Here is a 24,743-nt window from a genome sequence, read left to right as displayed (position 1 = left end):
ATTTAAATACTTTAGAATGAAGAGAAAAAGGTTTCATTCAATCTATATTAAATACCACAGAAATCAAGGGAACATTTTTTTCTAGACAGCATCTCTACCATTCTTCTTTGGAAATCCATGGTCTTCAAGGTGTCATAAGTCTAAGAATTGTACTTCTTATTTAACTCTCAATAAGAGTCAAGCACTCCCATGAGGATTTTGAGGGGGAGAATCCCAGAGCTGCACTTGATAACAAATACCATCTTTAGTGCAAAATAAACATCTAAGGCTGGAAATATCCAAAGCAGCATCAAAATGATCAGGGGAATGTAAGATCTTAATTATTTTCAGGTTTGTTATATTGAGAGAAATTAATAATTTATGGCTCACCTACTCTATTTCAAAACAAGCTACACATTTCATATTGTAGTAATTGTGGATTTTAGAAAAATGCACTGTAGTATAATTTTTCAAGCAAGAGTACTACAGTGGGTTGCCATTTCCTTCTCCAGGGGATCTTACCAACCCTGGGATCAAACCCAGGTCTCCTGCATTGCAGGCAGACGCTTTACCATCTAAGCCATCAGGGAAGCCCTGTAGTATAATAGAATACCCTAAAATATTATGTAAATGTGTTGGGTTTCATTTTATAACATGTGGTGGGGGTTGGGCAGCCACTTTTTATGCATGTGGTAAAACTCTGCATTGCTTCATTTTCTCAAATGAAAGAAGAGTAATGAAGAAGGTATCCCTGGTGAGTGTTGGTCAACAAGGCCAAAGCACTAATTGAGCACTCCAGTGTGCAGCCCAGGAACAGGGAGGCAGGTATCAGGCACAGAAACAGAAGTAAGAAAAACAGGTCCCTCCCTTCTTCTATACTCTTGTGGTCTCCAAACTTAACAGGAGCAGTCTTGAGACAGGAACTTGGCAGAGACATCCTCTACGGGAAGCAAAGCAAAGCACACATCTGCATATGCAAGTAATGGTGCCACCCAGACAAGCTGGATCCAAGCCTGGCTGCTCCACTGACTGCTGGTCGAGGCCAAGTAGCTTGACTTCCCAGGTTGTAGTTTCTGCATCTGTGATTATTGTTGTTTTTTAGGTGCTAAGTTGTGTCTGAGTCTTTGTGACCCCACTGACTTCAGTATGCCAAGCTTCCCTCTCCTTCACCATCTCCCAGAATTTGCTCAAACTCATGTCTACTGAGTCGGTGATATTATCTAACCATCACCCTCTGCCTCTCCTTTCTCCTTTTGCCCTCACTTTCCCAGCATGAGTCTTTTCTAATGAGTCAGCTCTTTGCATCAGGTGGCCAAAAGTACTGGAGCTTCAGCTTCAGCTTCAGTCCTTCCAATGAATAGTCGGGGTTGATTTCCTTTAGGATTGACTAGTTTGATCTCTTTGCTGTCCCAGGGACTCTCAAGAGTCTTCTCCAACACCACAGTTCAAAAGCATCAATTCTTCAGCACTCAGCCTTCTTTATGATCCATCTCTCACATCCATACATGACTACTGGAAAAACTACAGCTTTGACTCTACAGATCTTTGTTGGCAAAGTGATGTCTCTGCTTTTTAATATGCTGTCTACATTTGTCATAGCTTTCCTTCCAAGGAGCAAGCATCTTTGAATTTCATGTCTTCAGTCAACAGCCACAGTGATTTTGGGGCCCAAGAAAATTAAATCTGACATTGTTTACACTTTCCCCCCATCTATTTGCCATGAAGTGATGGGACTGGATGCCGTGATCTTAGTTTTTTGAATGTTGAGTTTTAAGCCAGGCTTTTCACTTTCTTCTCTTGCCCTCATCAAGAAGCTCTTTAGTTCCTCTTCACTTTCTGCCATTAGAGTGGCATGTCTGAGGGTACTGATATTTCTCTGGGTAATCTTGATTCCAGCTTGTGATATTAGAGGCTAAATCAGATGATGGTTAAAAAGCCTTCCAGCTCTCAAACCCTATTTTCCTGTGCATCTGAGCCATAGGCACAGAAAAGCGTAGTAGATTGCTTTCAAAGTGGCTGCAACCACCCTCCCATCCCCATGCTTCTATGCCCTTCCTCACATCAAGAAGGGGCGATCTTCTCTCACCCCTGTGGCTGGGCCCGTAGCTTGCTTTGGGGCCACAGAAAGATGCAGAAGTAATGCTGTGACTTCTACAACTAGGCTTCATGAGGCATGTAGCTTCTGTTTTGTACTCTTGGCAGCCACCAATCACATGAAGAAGTCCAGGTTGTCTTCCTAGAGAGATCCCCTGGGGAGAGCCCTTGGAACACGAAAAGCCACAGGAGGAAAACAGAGACCCCCCAGCCAACAGCCAGCACCACCGTTGGCCGTAGGAGTAAGGCCACTGTGGACCCCCAAGACAAGTTCTCAGCTACATGTAGCCTCAGGAGGGACTCAGCATCACATGGAGCAGAAGAGCTGTCACATGCAGCCCTGGAAACACAGAGTTATTAGAAACAAGAAATCATATTTTAAGCCACTAAGTTTCAGGGCATTTTGTTGTACAGTGAAAGATAACTGAAGTAGGACTTTGAGGTCACTGACCAAACACTATATTTTCTACATTTATATCCCAGCACCAGCACAGACCCTGGCATATGACAAACACTAAGTCTCATCTGTTTGGGTCACCTCAACTTCTGTGATTTGCAAGGAAGGAAAATAGAAGAATGGCCTGAACTCTGGGTTCTCCCCTACTCAAAGTATTTCATTCCTGGGGACATGGAGGAATGGAGCTTTTCGAAAGCATGCTGCTTCTTAATCCTGTGGCCTGGTCAAGTTAACCGCTTTGAGCCTCAGTTTTCTTAATTAAAGTGATGAGAATTACAGTTTCCATTTCAGGGCTCTTATGAGACACATGAAGTAATACAAAGCCTTTACTATAGTATATGGCTCACTGGAAATACAGTCAGAAAGAGAGTTCAGTAGAAAAGGACAGGGTGGACACAGGACAGAGACACTGTGCTCACTCACTCACAGCGTGAAAAGTCTTGGAAGCACCTGAGTTGAACCAATGCAACAGAAACAGCAAGAACCAGAGAGAGGACTGCAGGAAGCACCCAAATGACTGGACACATCAATCACATCTTCCCAACATAGAAGTTAGGAGCACTGCTCATGGGGGTGGGGAGGGCAGAAAGAAATAACTCTAATACTATAGATGGATGAATGAATACTAACTTTAATTAAGGTATTAATATCTGCCATTGTTGTACCAGCTTAATTAATTAAACTCTAATTAAATCAATTAATTTAAACTCTACCAGCTTTGCTATTTTTCTCCCCATTTAACAGTTGAGAAAACTGAGGCACAAAGCTGGTTCCATAATAGCACCAAGTTCATGCAACTCTTTAGATGTGCAACAGGCAGTATTTCCAGGGCCTGACCTCCTAGCCATTCCATTATATGTGCACAGAGTAGAAACTGGGGTTCTTAACCCAGAGCAGCTCATGACGTTGTTGGAGAAACTAGGGTATTGACTCAAGAGAAGACCTAAGAACAATTCCTTGGGATATAGATAGATTAGATAGATAGATAGATAGATAGATAGATAGATAGATAGATAGATATAGCTATATAAACAAAATAGGGTATAGCCTGGAAATGAGATGCAGCTAAAGAGGGAGAGATGGAGGAGTGGGCTCTTCATTAGCAGCCTCTGACTCCAGATGGAAAGAGCAATTTAAGCAGAACAACAATGCTCATCTAAATATGGCCTCAACCAGAGGGACGTGATGTCTCATAGTGGAGTAAGCAAATCCAGCCATGATCCCTGTGGGCACTTGGGACTTTTGCTGACTTCCCTTCCTGCCCCTGGAGACTGCAATGCCAGAGGTCATGGGCAATGACCAAGCTGAACCTTCATTCTCAACAAGGGACACATCATTTTCTATCTCTAGGCTGCAGAACAGGGTATTACAGTTTAAGGTGCCAATACCTATTGAAAACTTTGTAAAATTTTGAAATATTTTCAGACTTACAGAAAACTTGAAAAATAGTGTGAAAACTGCCACTTACCTTTTTCCCTGATATCACTGCTATACCATATTTATGTTATCACTCCATCTATCCACATACATTAAAGTTTCTCAACCAGGCACTACTCACATTGGAGCTGGACAATTCTGGCTAGTGCATTGAGAGATGTTTAGTTTTAGCAACATCCCTCCCCTTGACCACCAGATGCCAGTAAGACACTCCCATCAGCCCTTCCTTTGATTCTGAAATTGGAAAACCAAAAATGTCCCTGGACACTGCCAAATGCCTACAAGGGGCAAATCTCCCCTGGTTGAGACAAACCAACCTATGTCCATCTCTATCTCTACATACATATTTTCTCTACTGGTCAAATCTGGAAAAGCCTAAGGATCAACATAAACAATACTAATAGTTATAAATGGCTTCCCTGGTGGCTCATATGGTAAAGAATCTGCCTGCAATGCAGAAGACCTGGGTTCAATTCCTGGGTCAGAAAGAGCCCCAGGTGAAAGGAATGGCAACCCACTCCAGTACTCTTGCCTGGAGAATCCTATGGACAAAGAAGCCTGGCAGGCTACAGTCTATGGCATTGCAAAGAGTTGGACACGACTGAGCGACTAACATTTACACTTTTTAACATTTGAATGAAATTTTGTCTATTTTGACAAAGAGACAATTTATAACAAATATCAGGTTCTACATTTTTCACATAGTAGTTTAGGAAAGGCGTTAAAGGGCTTGTTTTACTGTAGTACGATTTAATGTGGCAATCAGCTCGTTCATAGTGTTCTGGAAATTATCATTTAATGAACACAAATGATCTCCATAGAAATACACTCACCCCATGAGAAAAAGGGGGAAATGGAAATGAACGCCATGTTTCTTGGGTCTGTACCGTGTTTGCACTCAGCAAGAATTGCAGTCATGAAAAAGACCTTTTGGGAATATATCATGGCTGGTGCAATGCAGGAATTATGCTGCTGATTGGAAATTCTACATCTTCTCCTTGCTTCACAGTTTAAATTGATCTCTGCCTGAGCTCAGTGGCCTGTGGAGCACTTGTGTCTCCCTAGGAGCGACATCATGGTGTCACCAGCCAAGTGCTAGGAATCTCATTTTCAAAAGCTGTTGAAAAAACCTAAGTGCTCCCTGCTGACCAATGGTTCCTTAGATATTTTTCAAGTCTCCTTCCCTACTAACCATCAACCTCTCTAATGAGATCATGCCTTAGAGGCTTGAGGAACATCTTTTAAGATTCAGCTCTGAAAAACTGTCCCACAGATTCAAGTTCAGTCAAACACCCAGATTTGTTTCAGAAACAGACGCAGTAATTTGGTTAATAAATTAGAAATTTCTTCTAAGCAGAAGTAAAAGTTAGTTGTGTCCAACTCTTGTGACCCCATGGACTCTAGCCCACCAGGCTCCTCTGTCCATGGAATTCTTCAGACAAGAATACTGGAGTGGGTAGCCTTTCCCTTCTCCAGGGGATCTTCCCAACCAAGGGATCAAACCCAGGTCTCCTGCATTGCAGGCAGATTTTTTGCCAGCTGAGCCTCTAGGAAGATACCCTCTAAGTGGAAAAGGTAGTTGTTATAATATATTCTCTAATAACCCATATTTATTTTTAATCTGGAAAAAGAAAAATAAACACCCCAAATTCCATAATGTAAATATACACATCCACAAAAATATATACATGGTCTTTTCTAGATAGATTTATTAGCTATTTGAGGTTATACTACATATGTATAGTATACATAGAATACACAGACACACATACACCTTTGTTTGGATTTTCATCTTATGTTATTAAAAATTCTTCAGAAACATAATTTTAATAGCTACACACTACTGCTCTAAAGCCATATGAATTATTTCTCTATGCCCTGTTATTGTACATCTAGATTGCTTTCATTGTTTTTCATAAATAATATTGCAATGTCTATCTTTGCCCCATGTTTGCTGTTATTGCTTTAGGTTACTGTTCAGAAATGAAATTACTCAGTCAGAGAGTGTGAACCTTAGGAAACTCCCTCTTTCTCTGCTCTGACCCTTTTCTTCACATTCCAGCCATTCCAAGCAGTTTATTTTCTCCATTATCAGTTTTAATGTCTTCATACTTTTTTCAACTTCCTTCCTATTAAAATGTCCTTTCTTTCAAGAAAAGATATGATAGATTCATTAATACAAAGATGATTGATAAGGCTTATAAATTATCTCAGGATACTTGTGCTTCAGCAGAGGAATTCATTTCTAATAGCAGGCATACCAGAGGAGGAAATCAGGTGATATTGTCACAGAGCTGGAAAAATCACAGTTTCTCATTTAATTATCAACCAGTTCTGTCTGACTAAATAATCCAGAGTATCTCCTCACTTTAGACCTTTCACTTGAGTTGTGGTAACTTAGTTCACACACACATGAACATATATACTCACACAAAGCCATTTCATTATTCAGCTTTGTTCAATTCAGGTGATGTGTATTAAATGCCAATTATGTTCTGATGTGTACAAAGTTGAGGGAGACAGATATTCCACATCCCAGGGGTATTCTTGCCAGTACCCTAGTGACTCATTGCTCTTTCAGCAGTACATTCCCCCATCAAATCCTTTGATCAATGTTCTCCATGCTGGTTGGATTACACAAGCCAAGTTGAGAAACACATTAAAATCAAACAAATAAAAACCCAACAACTACCAGAGCTCAAGTCCACTTCTTGCCTGGACCCTGCATGGCCTCCTTACTTTATTCTCTGCCTCCTCCGTGGTGTTGCTTTAACCCATTTCCTTCACAATAGCCACAACTTTGTCACTATGTACAGAATAAAATCCCATCACAGCTGGCCACACCCTGTATAATTTAGCTGCTGCTCATTTCTCCAATATCATCTCTTTCCACTTCTCTATCAGTGCTCCAGCCATGTAAGATCTTTCCCACTTTGAAGCCTTCTCATTGGCTGACAGTGCTCTTGCCTCACATACGACACGATTGGCCTTCTCATCCCTCAGATCTCAACTGTAGGTCACCTGCTCAGAGATCCCCCTATTTGAATTGAGTTTGTTTCTGCCACCAACCCAGTCGACATATCACAGTGCCTGTTTCTTTTGAGACACTTACCCAAGGATACAATTAAAGCTTTGTTTGTTAGTATTTGCTCCATGAGGGCAGGGACCATGCCTGTTGAGTCATGATTAGCTCAGAGCTGGCAACCAATAAACCCTTTGTGAATATGCTGGTGAAAGAAAAGCAAACATCAAGGCAACGTAGTCAAATAAAATATTCCTCTGTTTCTACCTCACCAGCAGATTTTACCTAAATTCATAGCTTCTCAACCCTGCCAAAACTTTGGACACATTTCTCCCACTGAATTCTTTCAGAGGTGTTTATTTGCAAAGCTTCATTCCAGGCCAGCGGACTGTGTATCTTCTGCTTCCATCTGCCTTTTCTTCTTGGCTCCCAGCTGTTTTATGATAAGGCTATTTTCTGTCTGCCTCTGAGGTAACCCCAGAGGCAGACATGACCTCACAGGCTCCGCACAAACTAGAACTTCCTTTGGTGAAATCCTTGTCATGAGCCTTCTGGGAAAATTTCTGTTGCAGCCTCCCAAATGGCCCCAGATGGAGAACATTAGCTTTCAGATGATGGCCCCTCTGTAGGTTGAAGCCATTGCTACAAGCTTTTGTCCCCTGTGGCCACCATGGGGTGTACACCCTCAGGCTCTGAGGGGACACACAGCTTTCAAGAGGTGAAAGCCACATGTGGGATACATGAGCAGCAGGCTGCTTTCTCAGCGCAACTGAGGCTTGCATTCACTGGTCTCCCAGGCTTTCCTGGTCTCCCAGCCAATTGTGGCTCGTCCTCTCTGGAACAGGTACACTAATCCTCCCAGTTTCACATTTTAGCAGAACCCATGTTATTTTTTTCTACAGATTCTGTGATCCTATAGATTCCCATAGACCCAGGAACTTGACCCCTTATTATCTGAATCACAGATTTATGCACCTTGGCCACAACTATATATGTATGTACACATATAATGAGAGGATTCTGCTTCCTAGAAAACATAAAAATCTCATAAAGCAATCCAGGAAGGTTTCCTCTGAGCAATATTTTGTTGGAATCTGATACCTGGATAGGCACAATGGACCAAATTCTTAAAAATATTCTCATCTGGATGATCTTAAAAGCACACAATAGTAAACATATAAGGTTTATACTAAACTAGAGCTACCCAGCATCTTACATTTTTATCTTTAGTTCTTAGAGGCAACCCCAAATACTGTAGTTTGTATAGAGCCACATCTGCAAAGCTTAAACTGCAAATTGCCCCCCCCCCCCAGCTCCTGAAACATGGGATGCCTCTGTCACTGCATTGGGGACAGCTGGACATGGCTGTCAGGGTGTCCACATTTCACGTGTTCCCTCCACATCATCAAAGCCTAACTGCACTGCTGCTTGTCAGCATCAGGTTTGTGGCAAGTCAGCATCCGCAGTTGCTTTAGGGTTTCACAGACACGCATGGGAATTCATTACAGAACTACTCATCATATATTCTGGGTTATAGTTGGAAATGTAAAGAGTGGAGAAAAGAAAAAAGAAAACAGGAGTGACAGAGTGCTGCCACGAAGCCCACCAGGACCATGGGCAGCGGGGTTTAAGGAGCTGGTTAGGAGGATGCTCCCCTACTGCCTTGTTCCCAGTTCCAGCAGCTGGAGGGGGGCTGCCCCCACTACTCCCCTCCCTTCCAACAGCTCACAAGCTTTGTCTCTTCACACGTCACAGCCCAAGAGTCCATGGGAGAAGGTCCTGCAGTTGGAGGAGGTTTCCTGGAGCAGAAAGAGAATGTTCGTGTTCCAAAAGGGACCTCGAGGCACACACTCCCTCATTGCAGCTTCCTGTTTCTGACTCCATTTCTAGGTCTCTTCCTATATAAACCCCACAGAGGAAGTGGGAACTTGGCCCTGTGTTTTGAACATAATTTTAAATCATCAGATGCTCCATTTTCACACATCCAAAGCTGGGTCCCCAGCATTTCCTCATCGTCTCCTTTGCCAGCTTCTCCAGTAAGTGCTGTGCTCACCCAGAATGTCTAGTGGATACAGGGTGCTTGCTGGTTTGAATTCCAGCTCTCCAGTATACTGAGTGACCTAGGAAATCGGTTATTCTTTCTACTTTAAGTTTCTTCATTTGGCAGATGAAGAAACTTACTCCTAGACAGTGCTGGTGAGCACAACATGGGACAAAGCACAGAAAGGACTTAGTGCAGGGCCAGGTGAGCTGAGGTGGCTGTTTATTCTTCACTAAGACTTGTCGCTTTCTCTGATATGATGTGGACCCATGAGCTCCCAGGTCAGCAGGTTAATGGAAGGACAGCACCTCCAACAACATCCCAGATGTGCCACACCCACTTCCTCCCAGACTGAACACCCAGATGCTTTCCAGATGTAAAAACTTATTGAGAAAAGAAAAATTTCTCTGTGTAATTCAATCACAAAATAGTGGGATGGACCTGGGATGGACCTTTTGTTTGCGAGGGCTGTTTAGGAGGATTTTCATTCTTTGTAGATTCTCTTATGGTCAGGGACCCCAGCTCTGACGGCAGAGAGGGACGGGAATTGGTGTGTATGCAGGGGTGTGGGGAGAGGGTGGAGAGAAAAGCCCTGAAGGTGCCACTTCAAGTCAGTCAGCTCTGTGCAAACCAGCACACACCTCTATACCACTCTCACCCTGGCCTCAGGAACATGCAGCAGCCAAGCACCATGCAGGCCACTGTGCCCTCACCCCCCACCCACCTGTGCACCTTGGTGACCATCAACAAGGAGGTGGCAGAGGCCTCCAGCACCCTAGAAGGACCACACAGATCTGCCCTTCTGGCTGTGTGCTCTGTCATAATCCATCTATCACCTCTCTTTGCCCTCTGTGCTTTGGTGTTAGGGCTAGAGGGGTAGGTATGACCTTGAACACAAGAATGGATCTAATTAAAAATATGGAGGGACTACAGCCTTCTGCAAAGCCTGCTGTGCTATGTCCTGACAAGAGCAAGGTTTTGCTGGCCCCCATCTGATCAGCAATGCACTGTGCTTTACCCTGGACCAGAAATGGCAGAGAGGGAAGGGGGAATGACTATGCCAATGAGGGCTGGAATGGGGTTGGAGTGGAAACTGTAACATCAAAGTCACTCCTTTCAGCAACATAAGCTGAGTCTACAGAGGCCTGTTACCTGGAAGGAATGACACCTAAACTGTGATTTCACCAGCCTTCAGCAGGCCTGGCTGCTCTACCACCTGGGCCACAGGCCAGGGGATATTGATGGAGAGATGACTCAGCAGCAGTGCTGGCTGCTTCTCAGAACTGATTCCAACTGATGCAATGCAAGATGCAAACAGCTCGATTAGGGAGCTCTGACTATGCAAAACAGGAAGCAAATCACTCTTACCATTTGGACTCAAGAGTTCTGGCACCTTCTATAAAAAATTTAAAAAGAGTAGGAGGAGAGAAATCTGTATCCTACAACAGATGTGGGAAGCAGGTTCATTTTAGGTTTAATTTTCATAACTCAGCACTTTTCCTCAAACTGGGACAAACTTTGCCTAGTACACAGATCAGTAATTGTCTTCAGTAAAGCAGCTCTCTGCAAAGGACCCTCTGCAGCAGCCCCTCGGCTATCCTCTCCTCACGGTGGAGGAGCAGTAACTGCCAAGCAGGAGACCGTCTAAGGAAGGGCTACAGACAGGGGCAGAGAGTCTGCCTCTGCTACTTACTAGCTGTGTGGCCCTGGAGAAGGTCCTTCACCTCATCAGGCCTCAGTTTCCTCTTATGCAAAGTGAGGAAAGCCCAACAGTCTCATCTTCCAAGGGAGCTGAGTCTTAAAGTCGGTGCTTCATAGAATAATCAATTACAGACAAAAAGCTTCCCAAAGGACCTAAACAGACATAGCACATCAAGTACTAGACATAGAGTAAAGGTTCTGGGAACATTAGCTCTTATTATTATAATAATTATGCCTTGATTAAACAAATGACTCCACTAGCAGAAGACACTCTTAGAGGCACCTTCTCCCATAACGATCTGCCCCAGAAGTCCTCAGTGGACCATTCCAAGGTCATTCTTGCTTTTCCTAATGTTTCACTGTGCAGAGCATTTCAAAATCAGTGGAGGATTTGGTGAAAAAGTATTGAAAATTTCAGAAGTAGCTGAGAAATGGGCCTCTACACCTTTCCGTCTTAGTACGAACAGACATCATGGTCCTAAGAGCTTTCCTCAAACAAGTGTCAATGAAGGCCAGCCCCTAAACAGCAGGGTCTTTCCTGAGGGAGCTCTGTGTCACATCATCATGGCCCACCTCGTGTCTGCATTACAGGGGGATTCAGGATACTGATTAGTGGCAGAGAGGGAAGCACTGGTCATGGCAGTAAGGGGAAGACAAGAGTCTACAGAAACACCTTCAGCCCGCAGCCCTAAAACATGTCCGTCAGGGCACAGGAAACACTTTTCAGTGACAGGTCCCACAAATGCTGTTGAGAACCTTGTTATGATGACAGCCATAAACTCCATTCTCTTGAGCTCTGAGAGGCTGGTTCCAATTCAGTGACCACAGACTTCACAGAGGAGCCACCAACAGCATGATAAGGGCTGGTGATAAAGGGGTTACTGATGCTCTGCTTATTGATGCAGAGAAACAACTGACAAATAGCTGCTTCACAAAATTGCTCTGGAGAAACTGCTGCTGAAAAGATTGTCATGGGTGGCACAAGGGACCCTGCAATCAATCCCAGTGAAGCCTGTGGCTGTCTTTCTTTTTTAAAGCACTTCTTCCATCAAAATAGAAACCATGTGACTTCTGTTCCATCTGAAGGAAGAGAATATCAACTCTGACCTGATGACTCAAGTAAAAGACACAAGTAAGATGATCACCTAAGCAGACTCTGGGTGCTCAGGCCAATGGCAAGACTAGGGAGCAGGGGAAGAGGTGGCTGGAGGTATCAGTGACTGGGTCTCAGCCCAGGGTTCTAAAACTTCAAATTGTGTGCTGCTAATAAAATAACCTAAAAAGAGAAGGGTAAGTACTCACTACAATCCCATGCTCACAACCTTTGGGGAAGGGGAAACTATATTGAAGAGCAAATGGGGCTATAATCACCTGTCTCCAATACAAACTACTCAGTTAACATGTCTCTTCATGGCAAGTCCATTCTATTCTATTATTCCAAGTCCATTCTAGGATGGTATACTTTGGGTCCTAGAAAAAACAGCTTGAAAATGTGGTGAACCTGGGCCTGAAACATGGTTCCAACTCTACCCCAGCTGCATAGCCTTAGAAATTCAGTTTCCTCATCTGGAAAATTGGGGTAAGAATAACTACCCAAGAGGGCTTTGTGAAACAAAACACGAACATGTATGTGAGCAGCCTTACAAAAGACAATAATTATTTACAATCAGTCACAATGTATCATACCACATGCTATGGAGGCATAGCCTACAGAGCAAAATTACTGCCCAGAATTAATCACTGGCCCTAATGGGCTCAAAAAAGGACAGAAATGGTATGGAGCTAACAGAAACAGAAGATATTAAGAAGAGGTGGCAAAAGTACACAGAAGAACTGTACAAAAAAGATCTTCATGACCCAGATAACCACAATGGTGTAATCACTCACCTAGAGCCAGATATCCTGGAATGCAAAGTCAACTGGGCCTTAGGAAGCATCACTATGAACAAAGCTAGTAGAGGTGATGGAAATCCAGTGGAGCTATTTCAAATCCTAAAAGATGATGGTATCAAAGTGCTGATTAGTGGTGGAGAGGGAAGCACTGGTCATGGCAGTAAGGGGAAGACAAGAGTCTACAGAAACACCTTCAGTCCGCAGCCCTAAAACATGTCCATCAGGGCACAGGAAACGCTTTTCAGTGACAGGTCCCACAGATACTGTTGAGAATCTTGTTATGATGACAGCTATAAACTCCATTCTCTTGAGCTCTGAGAGGCTGGTTCCAATTCAGTGACCACAGACTTCACAGAGGAGCCATCAACAGCATGATAAGGGCTTGTGATAAAGGGGTTACTGATGCTCTACTTATTGATGCAGAGAAACAACTGACAAAGGTGCACTCAATATGTCAGCAAATTTGGAAAATGCAGCAGTGGCCACAGGACTGGAAAAGGTCAGTTTTCATTCCAATACCAAGGAAAGGCAATGCCAAAGAATGCTCAAACTACTGACAATTGAACTCATCACACACACTAGTAAAGTTATGCTCAAAATTCTCCAAGCCAGGCTTCAGCAATACGTGAACCATGAACTTCCAGATGTTCAAGCTGGTTTTAGAAAAGGCAGAGGAACAGAGATCAAATTGCCAATGTCTGCTGGATCATCGAAAAAGCAAGAGAGTTCCAGAAAAACATCTATTTCTGCTTTACTGACTATGCCAAAGTCTTTGACTGTGTGGATCACAATAAACTGTGGAAAATTCTGAGAGAGATGGGAATATCAGACCACCTGACCTGCCTCTTGAGAAACCTGTATGCAGGTCAGGAAGCAACAGTTAGAACTGGACATGGGACAACAGACTGGTTCCAAATCGGGAAAGGAGTACGTCAAGGCTGTATATTGTCACCCTGCTTATTTGACTTATATGCAGAGTACATCATAAGAAACACTGGGCTGGATGAAGCACAAGCTAGAATCAAGATTGCCAGGAGAAATATCAATAACCTCAGATATGCAGATGACACCACCCTTATGGCAGAAAGTGTAGAAGAACTAAAGAGCCTCTTGATGAAAGAGGAGAGTGATAAAGTTGGCTTAAATCTCAACATTCAGAAAACGAAGATCATGCCATCCGGTCCCATCACTTCATGGGAAATAGATGGGGAAACAGTGGAAACAGTGTCAGACTTTATTTTTTGGGGCTCCAAAATCACTGCAGATGGTGACTGCAGCCATGAAATTAAAAGACGCTTACTCCGTGGAAGGAAAGTTATGACCAACTTAGATAGTATATTCAAAAGCAGAGACATTACTTTGCCAACTAAGGTCCGTCTAGTCAAGGCTATGGTTTTTCCTGTGGTCATGTATGGATGTGAGAGTTGGACTGTGAAGAAGGCTGAGCACCGAAAAATTGATGCTTTTATCAATTCTGATAAGTACAATGATAGTAAGTGAGTAACAGTTACACAATGACAATAGTAAAATATGCTTATAAATTTTCAAAATAAGTTCAGTTCCATCCTTTGGTCATGTCTGACTCTGTGAAACTCCACGGACTGCAGCTTGCCAGGCTTCTCTGTCCATCACCAACTCCCAGAGCTTGCTCAAACTCATGTCCATTGAGTCGATGATGCCATCCAACCATCTCGTCCTCTGTTGTGCTTTCTCCTCCTGTCTTCAATCTTTCCCAGCATCAGGGTCTTTTCCAAAGGGTCAGTTCTTCACATCAGGTGGCCAAAGTATTGGAGTTTCAGCTTCAGCATCAGTCCTTCCAATGAATATTCAGGACTGAATTCCTTTAGGGTGGACTGTTTGGATCTCCTTGCAGTCCAAGGGACTCTCAAGAGTCTTCTCCAACACCACAGTTCAAAAGCATCAATACTTTGGCATTCAGCTTTCTTTATGGTCCAACTCTCACATCCATACATGACTACTGGAAAAACCATAGCCTTGATGAGATGGACCTTTGTTGGCAAAGTAATGTCTCTGTTTTTTAACATGCTGTCTAGGTTGGTCATAACTTTCCTTCCAGGGAGCAAGCGTATTTTAATTTCATGGCTGCCGTCACTATCTGCAGGTTTTGGACCCCCCCCAAAATAAAGTCTGTCACTGTTTTCATTGTTTCCCCATCTATTTGCCATGAAGTGATGGGACTGGATGCCATGATCTTTGTTTTCTGAATGTTGAGTTTTAAGCCAACTTTATCACTCTCCTCAAAACTTTCTTTTGTTTTTTACACTTGAAATTTTTTTTAATTTATTTATTTTAATTGGAGGTTAATTACTTTACAATATTGTATTGGTTTTGCCATACATCAACATGAATTCGCCATGGGTATACACGTGTTCCCCAGCCTGAACCCCCTTCCCACCTCCCTCCCCGTACCATCTCTCTGTGTTGTCCCAGGGCACCAGCCCCAAGCATCCAGTATCATGCATCGAACCTGGACTGGCGATTTGTTTCTCATATGATAGCATACATGTTTCAATGCCATTCTCCCAAATCATCCTACTCTCTCTCTCTCCCACAGAGTCCAAAAGACTGTTCTATACATCTGTGTCTCTTTTGCTGTCTCACATACAGGGTTATTGTTACCATCTTTCTAAACTCCATATATATGCATTAGTATACTGTATTGGTGTTTTTCTTTCTGGCTTACTTCACTCTGTATAATAGGCTCCAGTTTCATCCACCTCATTAGAACTGATTCAAGTGTATTCTTTTTAATGGCTGAGTAATACTCCATTGTGTATATGTACCACAGCTTTCTTATCCATTCATCTGCTGATGGACATCTAGGTTGCTTCCATGTCCTCTTTCACTTTCATCAAGAGTCTCTTTAGTTCTTCTTTACTTTCAGGCATAGGGGTGGAGTCATCTGCATATTTAAGTTTATTGATATTTCTCCTGGCAATCTTGATTTCAGCTTGTGCTTCATCCAGCCCAGCATTTTGCCTGATATAAACTGCATATAAGCAGAGTGACAATCTACAGTCTTGACATACTCTTTTCCTGATTTGGAACCAATCTGTTGTTCCATGTCCAGTTCTAACTGTTGCTTCTTGACCTGCATACAGATTTCTCAGGAGGTAGGTAAGGCGGTCGGAATTCCCATCTCTCTGAGATTTTCCTACAGTCTGTTGTGATCCGCACAGACTGTGATCCAGACTGATTGTGATTTCACAATCAACAGGGAGACAAACAATAAAAGATAATTACAGTTGCAAGCCATCATGGGAACATGATTAACAATATAAAATAATTTCATTTGATTTGGGGGTGTCAAGCAGAGTGATGTAGTAAGTGGAAGTGCATATATGCACATGTTTTCATCCACCCAGCCAGTCTATGTCTTTTGGTAGGTGCATTTAATCCATTAACATTTAAGGCAATTATCTATATGTATTATCCTATTACCATTTGCTTAATTGTTTTGAGTTTATTTTCTGTATGGCTTTCCCTTCTCTTGTGTTTCCTGCCTAGAGAAGTTCCTTTAGCATTTGTTGTACAGCTGATTTGGTGGTGCTAAATTCTCTTAACTTTTGCTTGTCTTTAAAGCTTTTGATGTCTCCATCAGATCTGAAGGAGAGTCTTACTGGGTAGAGTATTCTTGGTTGTTAGGGTCTTCCCTTTAATCACTTTAAATGTATCATGCCATTCCTTTCTGGTTTGTAGAGTTTCTGTTGAGAAATCAGTGGATAGCCTGGTGGGAGTTCCCTTGTATGTTATTTGTCATTTTTCCCTTGTTGCTTTTAATATTTTATCTCTGTCTTTTTGTTTTATTACTGTGTCTTGGTGTGCTCCTCCTTGGGTTTATCCTACCTGAGATTCTCTGAGCTTCCTGGACTTGGTTGACTATTTCCTTTCCCATATTCAGGAATTTTTCAGCTATTATCTCTTCAAATATTTTCTCAGGTCCTTGCTCTCTTCCTTCTCCTTCTGGGACTCCTATAATGCAAATGTTGGTGTGTTTAATGTTGTCCCAGATGTCTCTTAGGCTGTCTTCATTTTTTTTCGTTCTTTTTTCTACACTCTGTTCTGTGGCAGTGATTTCCACCGCTCTGTCCTCCAGGCCATTTATCCTTTCTTCTGTCTCAGTTATTCTGCTATGAGTTCCTTCTAGTATATTATTCATCTCTGTTCTTTAGTTCTAGATCTTTGGTAAACATTTCTTGCATGTTCTCAATCTTTACTTCCATTCTTTTCCTGAGATCCTGGATCATCTTCACTATCATTATCTGAATTCTTTTTCTGAAAAGTTGCCTATCTCCACTTCATTTAGTTGTTTTTCTGGGGTTTTATCTTGTTCCTTCATCTGGAAGATAATTTTCTGCTTTTACATCATGATTAACTTTCTGTGATATGGTTTTTGTTTTAACCACTGTGAGGCTGTGCTTCTTTTTGCTTCTTCTATCTGCCCTGTGATGGATGAGGCTAAGAGGCTTGTGTATGTTTCTTGATGGGAAGGACTGGTGATGGGAAAACTGGGTCTTGCTCTGGTGTGCAGGGCTTTGCTGAGTTAAGCTTTAATCCAATTATCTGCTGATGGGTGGGGTTATACTCCTTCCTTAGTTGTTTGGCCTGAGGTGACCCAGCCCTGGGGTCTACAGGCTGTATGATAGGATTAATGGTGAATTCCAAGAGGGTTTATTCCAAGGGGGACTTTCCAATGCCCCCATCCCTGTGGTGAGCCCATACCAACCCACGTCTCCACAGGAAGCCCTCTAACACTGCCAGGTAGTTTTGGCTCAGGTTCCTGTGGGGTCACTGCTCCTCTCCTCTGGGTCTTGGTGCATGCAAAATTTTGTTTGTGCCTTCCAAGACTGGAGTCTCTGTTTCCCTCAGCCCTCTGGAAGGCCTATAATCAAATCCCGCTGGCCCTCAAGGATTTCCAGTCCCTTTGTATTATCTCCAGGCTAGGAAGCCTGACATGGGGTTCAAAACTTTCACAATAGTGGGAGAACTTCTTTGGTATTATTGTTCTCCAGTTTGTGGGTCACCCAACAAATGGGTATGGGATTTGATTTTATCCTGATAGAGCCCTTCCTGTCTGGCTGTCTTGCTGCAGCTTCTTCTTTGTCTTTGGACATGGGGTATCTTTCTTTGTTGGATTCCAGTGTCCTCCTGCTGATGGTTGTTCAACAACTAGTTGCAACTTTGATGCTCTCTCAGGAGGAGATGAGCACACATCTTCTACTCCACCATCTTTAACTGGACTCTGGAAAGCAGATTCTTAACCACTGGACCATGAGGGAAGTACCATAAACTTTCACTTTAGAATTAAGGAGTTTTAGAAGTACCATAAAGAAGCCACAAAATGGCTACATAGCTTTATCTTAATAACAGCTAATATCTCATTATTAATTACTTAATTAGATTGGGAAACCAAGGCATAGTGGGATTTAGTGACTTGCACAAGGTCACATGATCTGCAAGTGATCCCTCTGGTTTTCTGAAGTCGGTTTTATTTTATTGAAAATATTTTAAAGTACTAATATTAGTAGCTAAAATTTTACCACTTGATGCTTTGGACAGAAACAGATGTGTTTTGCATATTGTGTGCTTTGCAACCAGAGTCACAGAGTGAAGTTTCTATAATAATGTAACAATATTAGTCTCTGCTGTTTAGGACAGAGGTACAGAAGTAGAGATTATATTTTCAATTTGTGGTAGGAGGTGCTTCTGTTTACAAGTCCACTGGAGAAAATAGGGAAATGGTGTAAGGAAAGTGTTTTTATTTTGGTATGCTGAATCCTCACTGTCTGGATTCTGCTTTTCTCAATATTTATTTGTTTCTCTCTTCATGTATTTATCTCTCAATTTCTCTCTCTCATCCTTTCTCTCCTTCTCATCCCTTTCTCTGCTCAGCTCTATATCACTCCCTCTATCCCCTTCTCCCTGCCTCTTTCTTTTCCTTATGGAGAACTTGAGAACATTTCTTACTGGATTTATTCATTGAGTATTATGATGAATTGCCTCAGTTCAGTTCAGTTCAGTTCAGTTGCTCAGTCGTGTCCGACTCTTTGTGATCCCATGAATAGCAGCACACCAGGCCTCCCTGTCCATCACCAACTCCCAGAGTTCACTCAAACTCACGTCCATTGAGTCAGTGATGCCATTCAGCCATCTCATCCTCTGTCATCCCCTTTTCCTCCTGCCCCCAACCCCTCCCAGCATCAGAGTCTTTTTCAATGAGTCAATTCTTCACATGAGGTGGCCAAAGTATTGGAGCTTCAGCTTTAGTATCATTCCCTCCAAAGAACACCCAGGGCTGATCTCCTTCAGAATGGACTGGTTGGATCTCCTTGCAGTCCAAGGGACTCTCAAGAGTCTTCTCCAATACCACAGTTCAAAAGCATCACTTCTTTGGCACTCAGCTCTCTTCACAGTCCAACTCTCACATCCATACATGACCACAGGAAAAACCATAGCCTTGACTAGATGGACCTTTGTTGGAAAAGTAATGTCTCTGCTTTTGAATATGCTATCTAGGTTGGTCATAACTTTTCTTCCAAGGAGTAAGCGTCTTTTAATTTCATGGCTGCAGTCACCATCTGCAGTGATTTTGGAGCCCCCAAAATAAAGTCTGATACTGTTTCCACTGTTTCCCCATCTATTTCCCATGAAGTGATGGGACCAGATGCCATGATCTTAGTTTTCTGAATGTTGAGCTTTAAGCCAACTTTTTCACTCTCCTCTTTCACTTTCATCAAGAGGCTTTTTAGTTCTTCTTCACTTTCTGCCATAAGGGTGGTGTCATCTGCATATCTGAGGTTATTGATATTTCTCCTGGCAATCTTGATGAATTGCCTAGTCTTCATTAAAAATGATTGAATGGATTGTGGACAACCTTCAGTTAATCCTCTTGAATTAAGTCTCCATTAACACAGATGCCCTTTGATTGACTGTTATCTTACTAGCTTAATGTTTCCAGTTAGTGAAAAGCTTCTGTACCTTATGAAAGCTTAGGTCTAGGAAGATTATCAGATTATGGCCTAAGAAGAAAATCAAGTATAAACTGATTAAATAGCCCAGAGTCATCTGCTTTTTCTTCACACAGCTCTTGCTTTTCCTCTCTCCTGCAGGCAACCAACAGTGAAATCATATGCATGGCTGTTTCTTGGTGTATGTCTCAGATGAAGCTAGTATTGTTATTGTTACAGAATCTATGGCAAGTTCGTGGACTCAGAGATTCCAGCACTGTATGTGAAGGGGGAACTTCAAGGGCTGGAGTGGCCAGAAAGACCATCTCCTAAGCCCAAGATCTCTGGAGCTCAACCCCAGAACTAATTAATGCACTGGGACATGACTCACAAATCTGATTACCAGGCGGAACAGTATAATTTTAAATATCCTCTTTTCTCTTCTAAAGAGACACACGAAATGTTTATTCGGCAGCTATATGTGGGGTGCTCCTCAGTGTATAAACAGTGTAGTGTGTTTCATCCTCTCACCTGAATCAGTACTGAGTGCTCCAGCCCTTTCCTCATCAGCATATCCAGATTCACACAATCCCATGGGGCCCTGTCTGCCCCTGGGCCTTGGAAATCAAGACACATCATGTAGAGCCTGTATAACAAACCTAAGTTCTCCTACTTGGTTTCTAAGACTCCCTTGACTCTACCTGGGAAGGCACAGAATGGTCAGCACCTTGGACAGCTCCACTGCTTCTGCCAGCAGCAACGTTTACCTGTTGGTTTGTCCTGTAAACAGGCTGGGGTCCTTCATCCTCAACCTCTTCATCCTTGACTGAGAATACTGTTTTTTCTTCCTCACTCTCCTCACTTTCTTCAGAACAGGAATCAAATACATCAGCATAATACTCTTCAGCCACAAGTGGGTCTTCTGGGATCTCTGAAATAAAGAATAAGCAAAAGTCAGGTCCTGTTGGTCATTAAAATTATAATGAGTCTAGGACCCCCATATCCCAGAGATATGTATTCTGTTAACACTAACAAAGCTTTCATGGAGTGCAAAGTGGAATCTTAGCTTCCTGAATGCACCTAGTAGAATGTGATAAATACTCAGCAGTTAAACCAGTGGAGGAAAGGAGGGATGGCTCTATTTGCAACCACTTTTCGAAACTGTAAGAATAAAACCATGAAACAAAAAGAAATGACCTCTTCTAAAGTCTTTACATTCAGAGGCATGAATCATTATTACAAATAAGGGGATTTAGGACCAAAACCAAAGTAAGATGTCTTGGCCACCAGACTCTACTATTCACATAAAGTTTTTGTGGACACAGTGGAGGGGACAAATATAAGCGTTCTTCCTGGGAATTTCTTCTTTTAAAGAAAATACTAGTAGGGAGATCAGGCAAGAGGGATAGAATATATAGAAGTGGCATTATTGGCAAGCTGAGGGAAATGTTAAAATTCTAAGGCTATGAATGTTTTTGAGATGTAGATCACACTAAGGTTCTACTTACTTACATGAATAAGAAGCATTTCTTAATAAAAACAAAAACAAAAACAGAAAAACAAGGAAAGGTCACCCAGTTAAGCTGCTGCCAGGAAGTGCTACCTAAGTTACTTGATGAAATATTATTACCAACTAGAAATATTGTTGTTGCTGTTCAGTTGCTAAGTCGTGTTTGACTCTTTGTAACCCCATGGACTGCAGCCAGCCTGGTGCCTCTGCCCATGGGATTTCCCAGGCAAAAAAAACTGGAGTGGGTTGCAATTTCCTTCTCCAGGGGATCTTCCTGATCCAAGGATTGAACCTGTGTCTTCTGCACTGGCAGGTGGATACTTTACCACTGAGCCACCAGGAAAGTCTGGTTGGAGCTTATAATGGTCTTCAACCAAGAAAGGCTAAGAATGGATCTGTCGGTCCATTCAAAATCCAAGATCCCAAAAAAGCACAGTGATATCAATTCCAATTTGCTAATGGGAGCCTAGAAATAAGAAATATCCTTGGGGAAGGGAGAAAGTTAAATAATGGCACTCTCTCTACCTTATTAAAATCATGGGCATTTAGGCTTTGTACACATCACTACTAGTTGCTCAGCTGTGTCTGCCTCTTTGTGATCCCTTGGACTGCAGCACACCAGGCTTCTTTGTCCATCACCAACTCCCGGATCTTGCTAAAACTGTGTCCATCGAGTTGGTGATGCCATCCAACCATCTCATCCTCTGTCATCCCCTTCTCCTTCTACCTTTAATCTTTCCCAACACCAGGGTCTTTTCTTTGCATCAGGTGGCCAAAATATTGGAATTTCAGCTTCAGCATCAGTCCTTCCAATGAATATTCAGGACAGAATTCCTTTAGGATGGACTGGTTTGATCTCCTTGCAGTACAAGGGACTCTCAAGGGTCTTCTCCAACATCACAGTTCAAAAGCATCAATTCTTTGATGCTCAGCCTTGTTTATGGTCCAACTCTCACATACATACATGACTACTGGAAAAACTATAGCTTTGACCAGACAGATGTTTGTTGGTAATGTAATGTCTCTGCTATTTAATATGCTGTCTAGGTTGGTCATAACTTTTCTTCCAAGGAGCAAGCATCTTTGAATTTCATGACTGCAGTCACCATCTTCAGTGATTCTGGAGCCCAGGAAAATAAAGTCTGTCACTGTTTCCATTGTTTTCCCATCTATTTGCCATGAAGTGATGGGATCAGGTGCCATGATTTTAGGCTTTAGAATGTTGAGTTTTAGGCCAGCTTTTTCACTCTCCTCTTTTACCTTCATCAAGAGGTTCTTTAGTTCCTCTTCACTTTCTACCACAGGAGGAGAGTGAAAAAGTTGGCTTAAAACTCAGCATTCAAAAGATGAAGATCATGGCATCCAGTCCCAGCACCTCATGGCAAATAGATGGGGAAACAATGGAAACAAATACATACTTTATTTGGGGGGGGCGCCCCCCAAAATCACTGCAGGTGGTGACTACAGCCATGAAATTAAAAGACACTTACTCCTTGGAAGAAAAGTTATGACCAACCTAGACAGCACATTAAAAAGCAGAGACATTACTTTGCTGACAAAAGTCCATTTAGTCAAAGCTATGGTTTTTCCAGTAGTCAAGTATGGATATCAGAGTTGGACTATCAGGAAAGTTGAGTGCCAGAGAACTGATGCTTTTGAACCGTGGTGTTGGAGAAGACTCTTGAGAGTCCCTTGGACTGCAAGGAGATCCAACTAGTCCATCCTAAAGGAAATCCTAAAGGAAGTCCTGAATATTCATTGGAAGGACTAATGCTGAAGCTGAAACTCCAATATTTTGGCCACGTGATGCGAACAACTGACCCATTGGGAAAGACCCTGATGTTGGGAAAGATTGAAGGCAGGAGAAAGGGACAACAGAGGATGAGATGGTTGGATGGCATCACTGACTTGATGAACATGAGTTTTAGCAAGGTCCGGGAGTTGGTGATGGACGGAGAAGCCTGTCACGCTGCAGTCCATGGGACTGCAAAGAGTAGGAGATGACTGTGTGACTGAACTGACTGGCTTATAAACAAAATTATCCTTCTAAACTGTAACACAGAGCACTGGTTTTCATCCCATTGTTGCTATTTTATGTCTAGTGCACATGTGCTCAGTCATGTCCAACTCTCTGAGACCCCATGGACTGCAGCCTGCCAGCTTCCTCTGTCCATGGAATTTTCCTGGTAAGAATACTGGAGTGCATTGCCGTTTCCGACTCCAGGGGATATTCTCGGCCCAGCGATCAAAGCAGCATCTCTCGCGTCTCCTGCATTGGCAGATGAATTCTTTACCACTGGTGCCACCCGAGCCTAGTATTTTATGTCTAGTGGGGAAAATATGGAATTTGGGGTTAGAGAATCAGGGTTTGAATCTAGCTCTGCCACCTCTTAAATAAGAAACTTGAGTGAGGGATTTGAATTTACTGAGCTTTATTTTTTTTCTAGTGAAGCGGACGAAAGGTAATCTAACATGGTAGCTATGAAGATTCAATAATATGATTCTTATGAAAGCATCTGTGTATAGGTAAACTTTATCAAGTGTTCCATCAACTTCCACATCTATAAAATTGAACTTTTGATTAACTGATTCCAGAATCCCTTGAAAGTAAAATACTTAGTCGATGTAGAAAGCCCTGACAATTGAATGTTTAAAAATCTTTGCTATCTATGATTTTGCATAGAACACAAGAGGCAGTACCATGGAACTGAAACTGGCCAGCTCAAAAACAAGAATTATTAATACACTTTTTCAAAAATGCCTTTGCTAATTCTTTAGGAAGCTCACACTTTCTCTCAGTAACTCTAACACAGTCTGTTTTCCCCTCCGATCACCTATTATCAGTTTAGCAGCAGATGAAACAAGAGTATTTGTACATAGGGGCCATTTTTTATAAAAATCTTTATTTGACTCACACTCAGAATGACAAAAGGATCACGGCAAGAGAAGTATATGAAAACCAAAATCTACCAAGAGGACAATTCAGGTCTCCAGTTTTGCCTTCAAACAGGGGCACGCACTTGCTGAGTGGACTTCCTGCCTCTCATCCCCACCACCCTCGGCCTCTCCCTGGGTCTCTGTGTCTCTTCCACAGAGATGTCCATTCTCTGTCATCCCACTTCCCCCATGTCCTCTTTTTGAGTCTGTCTCCCTTTGACAGCTATTCGTTCACTGACTCACTCATACTTTCTCCCTCTGTTTCTCTGTCCCCCATGCTCTACTTTCAGGAAAGAATATTTCCTTTCAAGACTGACTCTGAAAGAGTAAGACATGTCATTTACATTTGCCCAGGGTACAGAAATGTGCTTGGATTTGTGTTTATATAAACACATCTTTACAATTGAAACAAATGCTTCATGCATCAAGATTTACCCATACTACAAATGACACACTGTGGCATTTTGCATACTATTCAATGATTTCTCTCCACCCCCCTTTTTTTCTTTTAATGCTAGTTGCAATTTACTAAACTGATTTCTCAACCCAGAATTTGAGAAACACTGGTTTAGAAGGTTGACTTTGGCATCAAAAAGCCCACATTTAAATTGAGGCTCTTAATGCTGGGTGTTATGTAGACTTTCTGCCCTTCAGTTTTCTCATCTGTACAGTGGGGATGGTAGCATGCATCTCATTGAATATGG

The 24,743-nt window shown here is 42.4% G+C and overlaps 1 protein-coding gene across 12 annotated transcripts in view; it reads right to left on the bottom strand.

Moving 5' to 3' along the window:
• LOC120856970 (serine/threonine-protein kinase Nek11-like) overlaps positions 1–24,743 on the bottom strand; it is a 277,040-nt gene that overhangs the window by 69,145 nt on the left and 183,152 nt on the right. For all 12 annotated transcript variants that reach the window (XM_040232502.1, XM_040232492.1, XM_040232541.1 and 9 more), the window contains one exon: positions 20,360–20,523. In XM_040232502.1, the coding sequence (XP_040088436.1) occupies positions 20,360–20,523 (164 nt within the window). The remainder of the gene's footprint in view (positions 1–20,359; positions 20,524–24,743) is intronic.

This window comes from Oryx dammah, unplaced genomic scaffold (assembly GCF_014754425.2).
Source record: "Oryx dammah isolate SB20612 unplaced genomic scaffold, SCBI_Odam_1.1 HiC_scaffold_2, whole genome shotgun sequence".
Lineage (NCBI taxonomy): Eukaryota > Metazoa > Chordata > Mammalia > Artiodactyla > Bovidae > Oryx > Oryx dammah.
The sequence above is the reverse complement of the archived record's forward strand: the minus strand, read 5'-3'. Positions and strand labels throughout refer to the sequence as shown.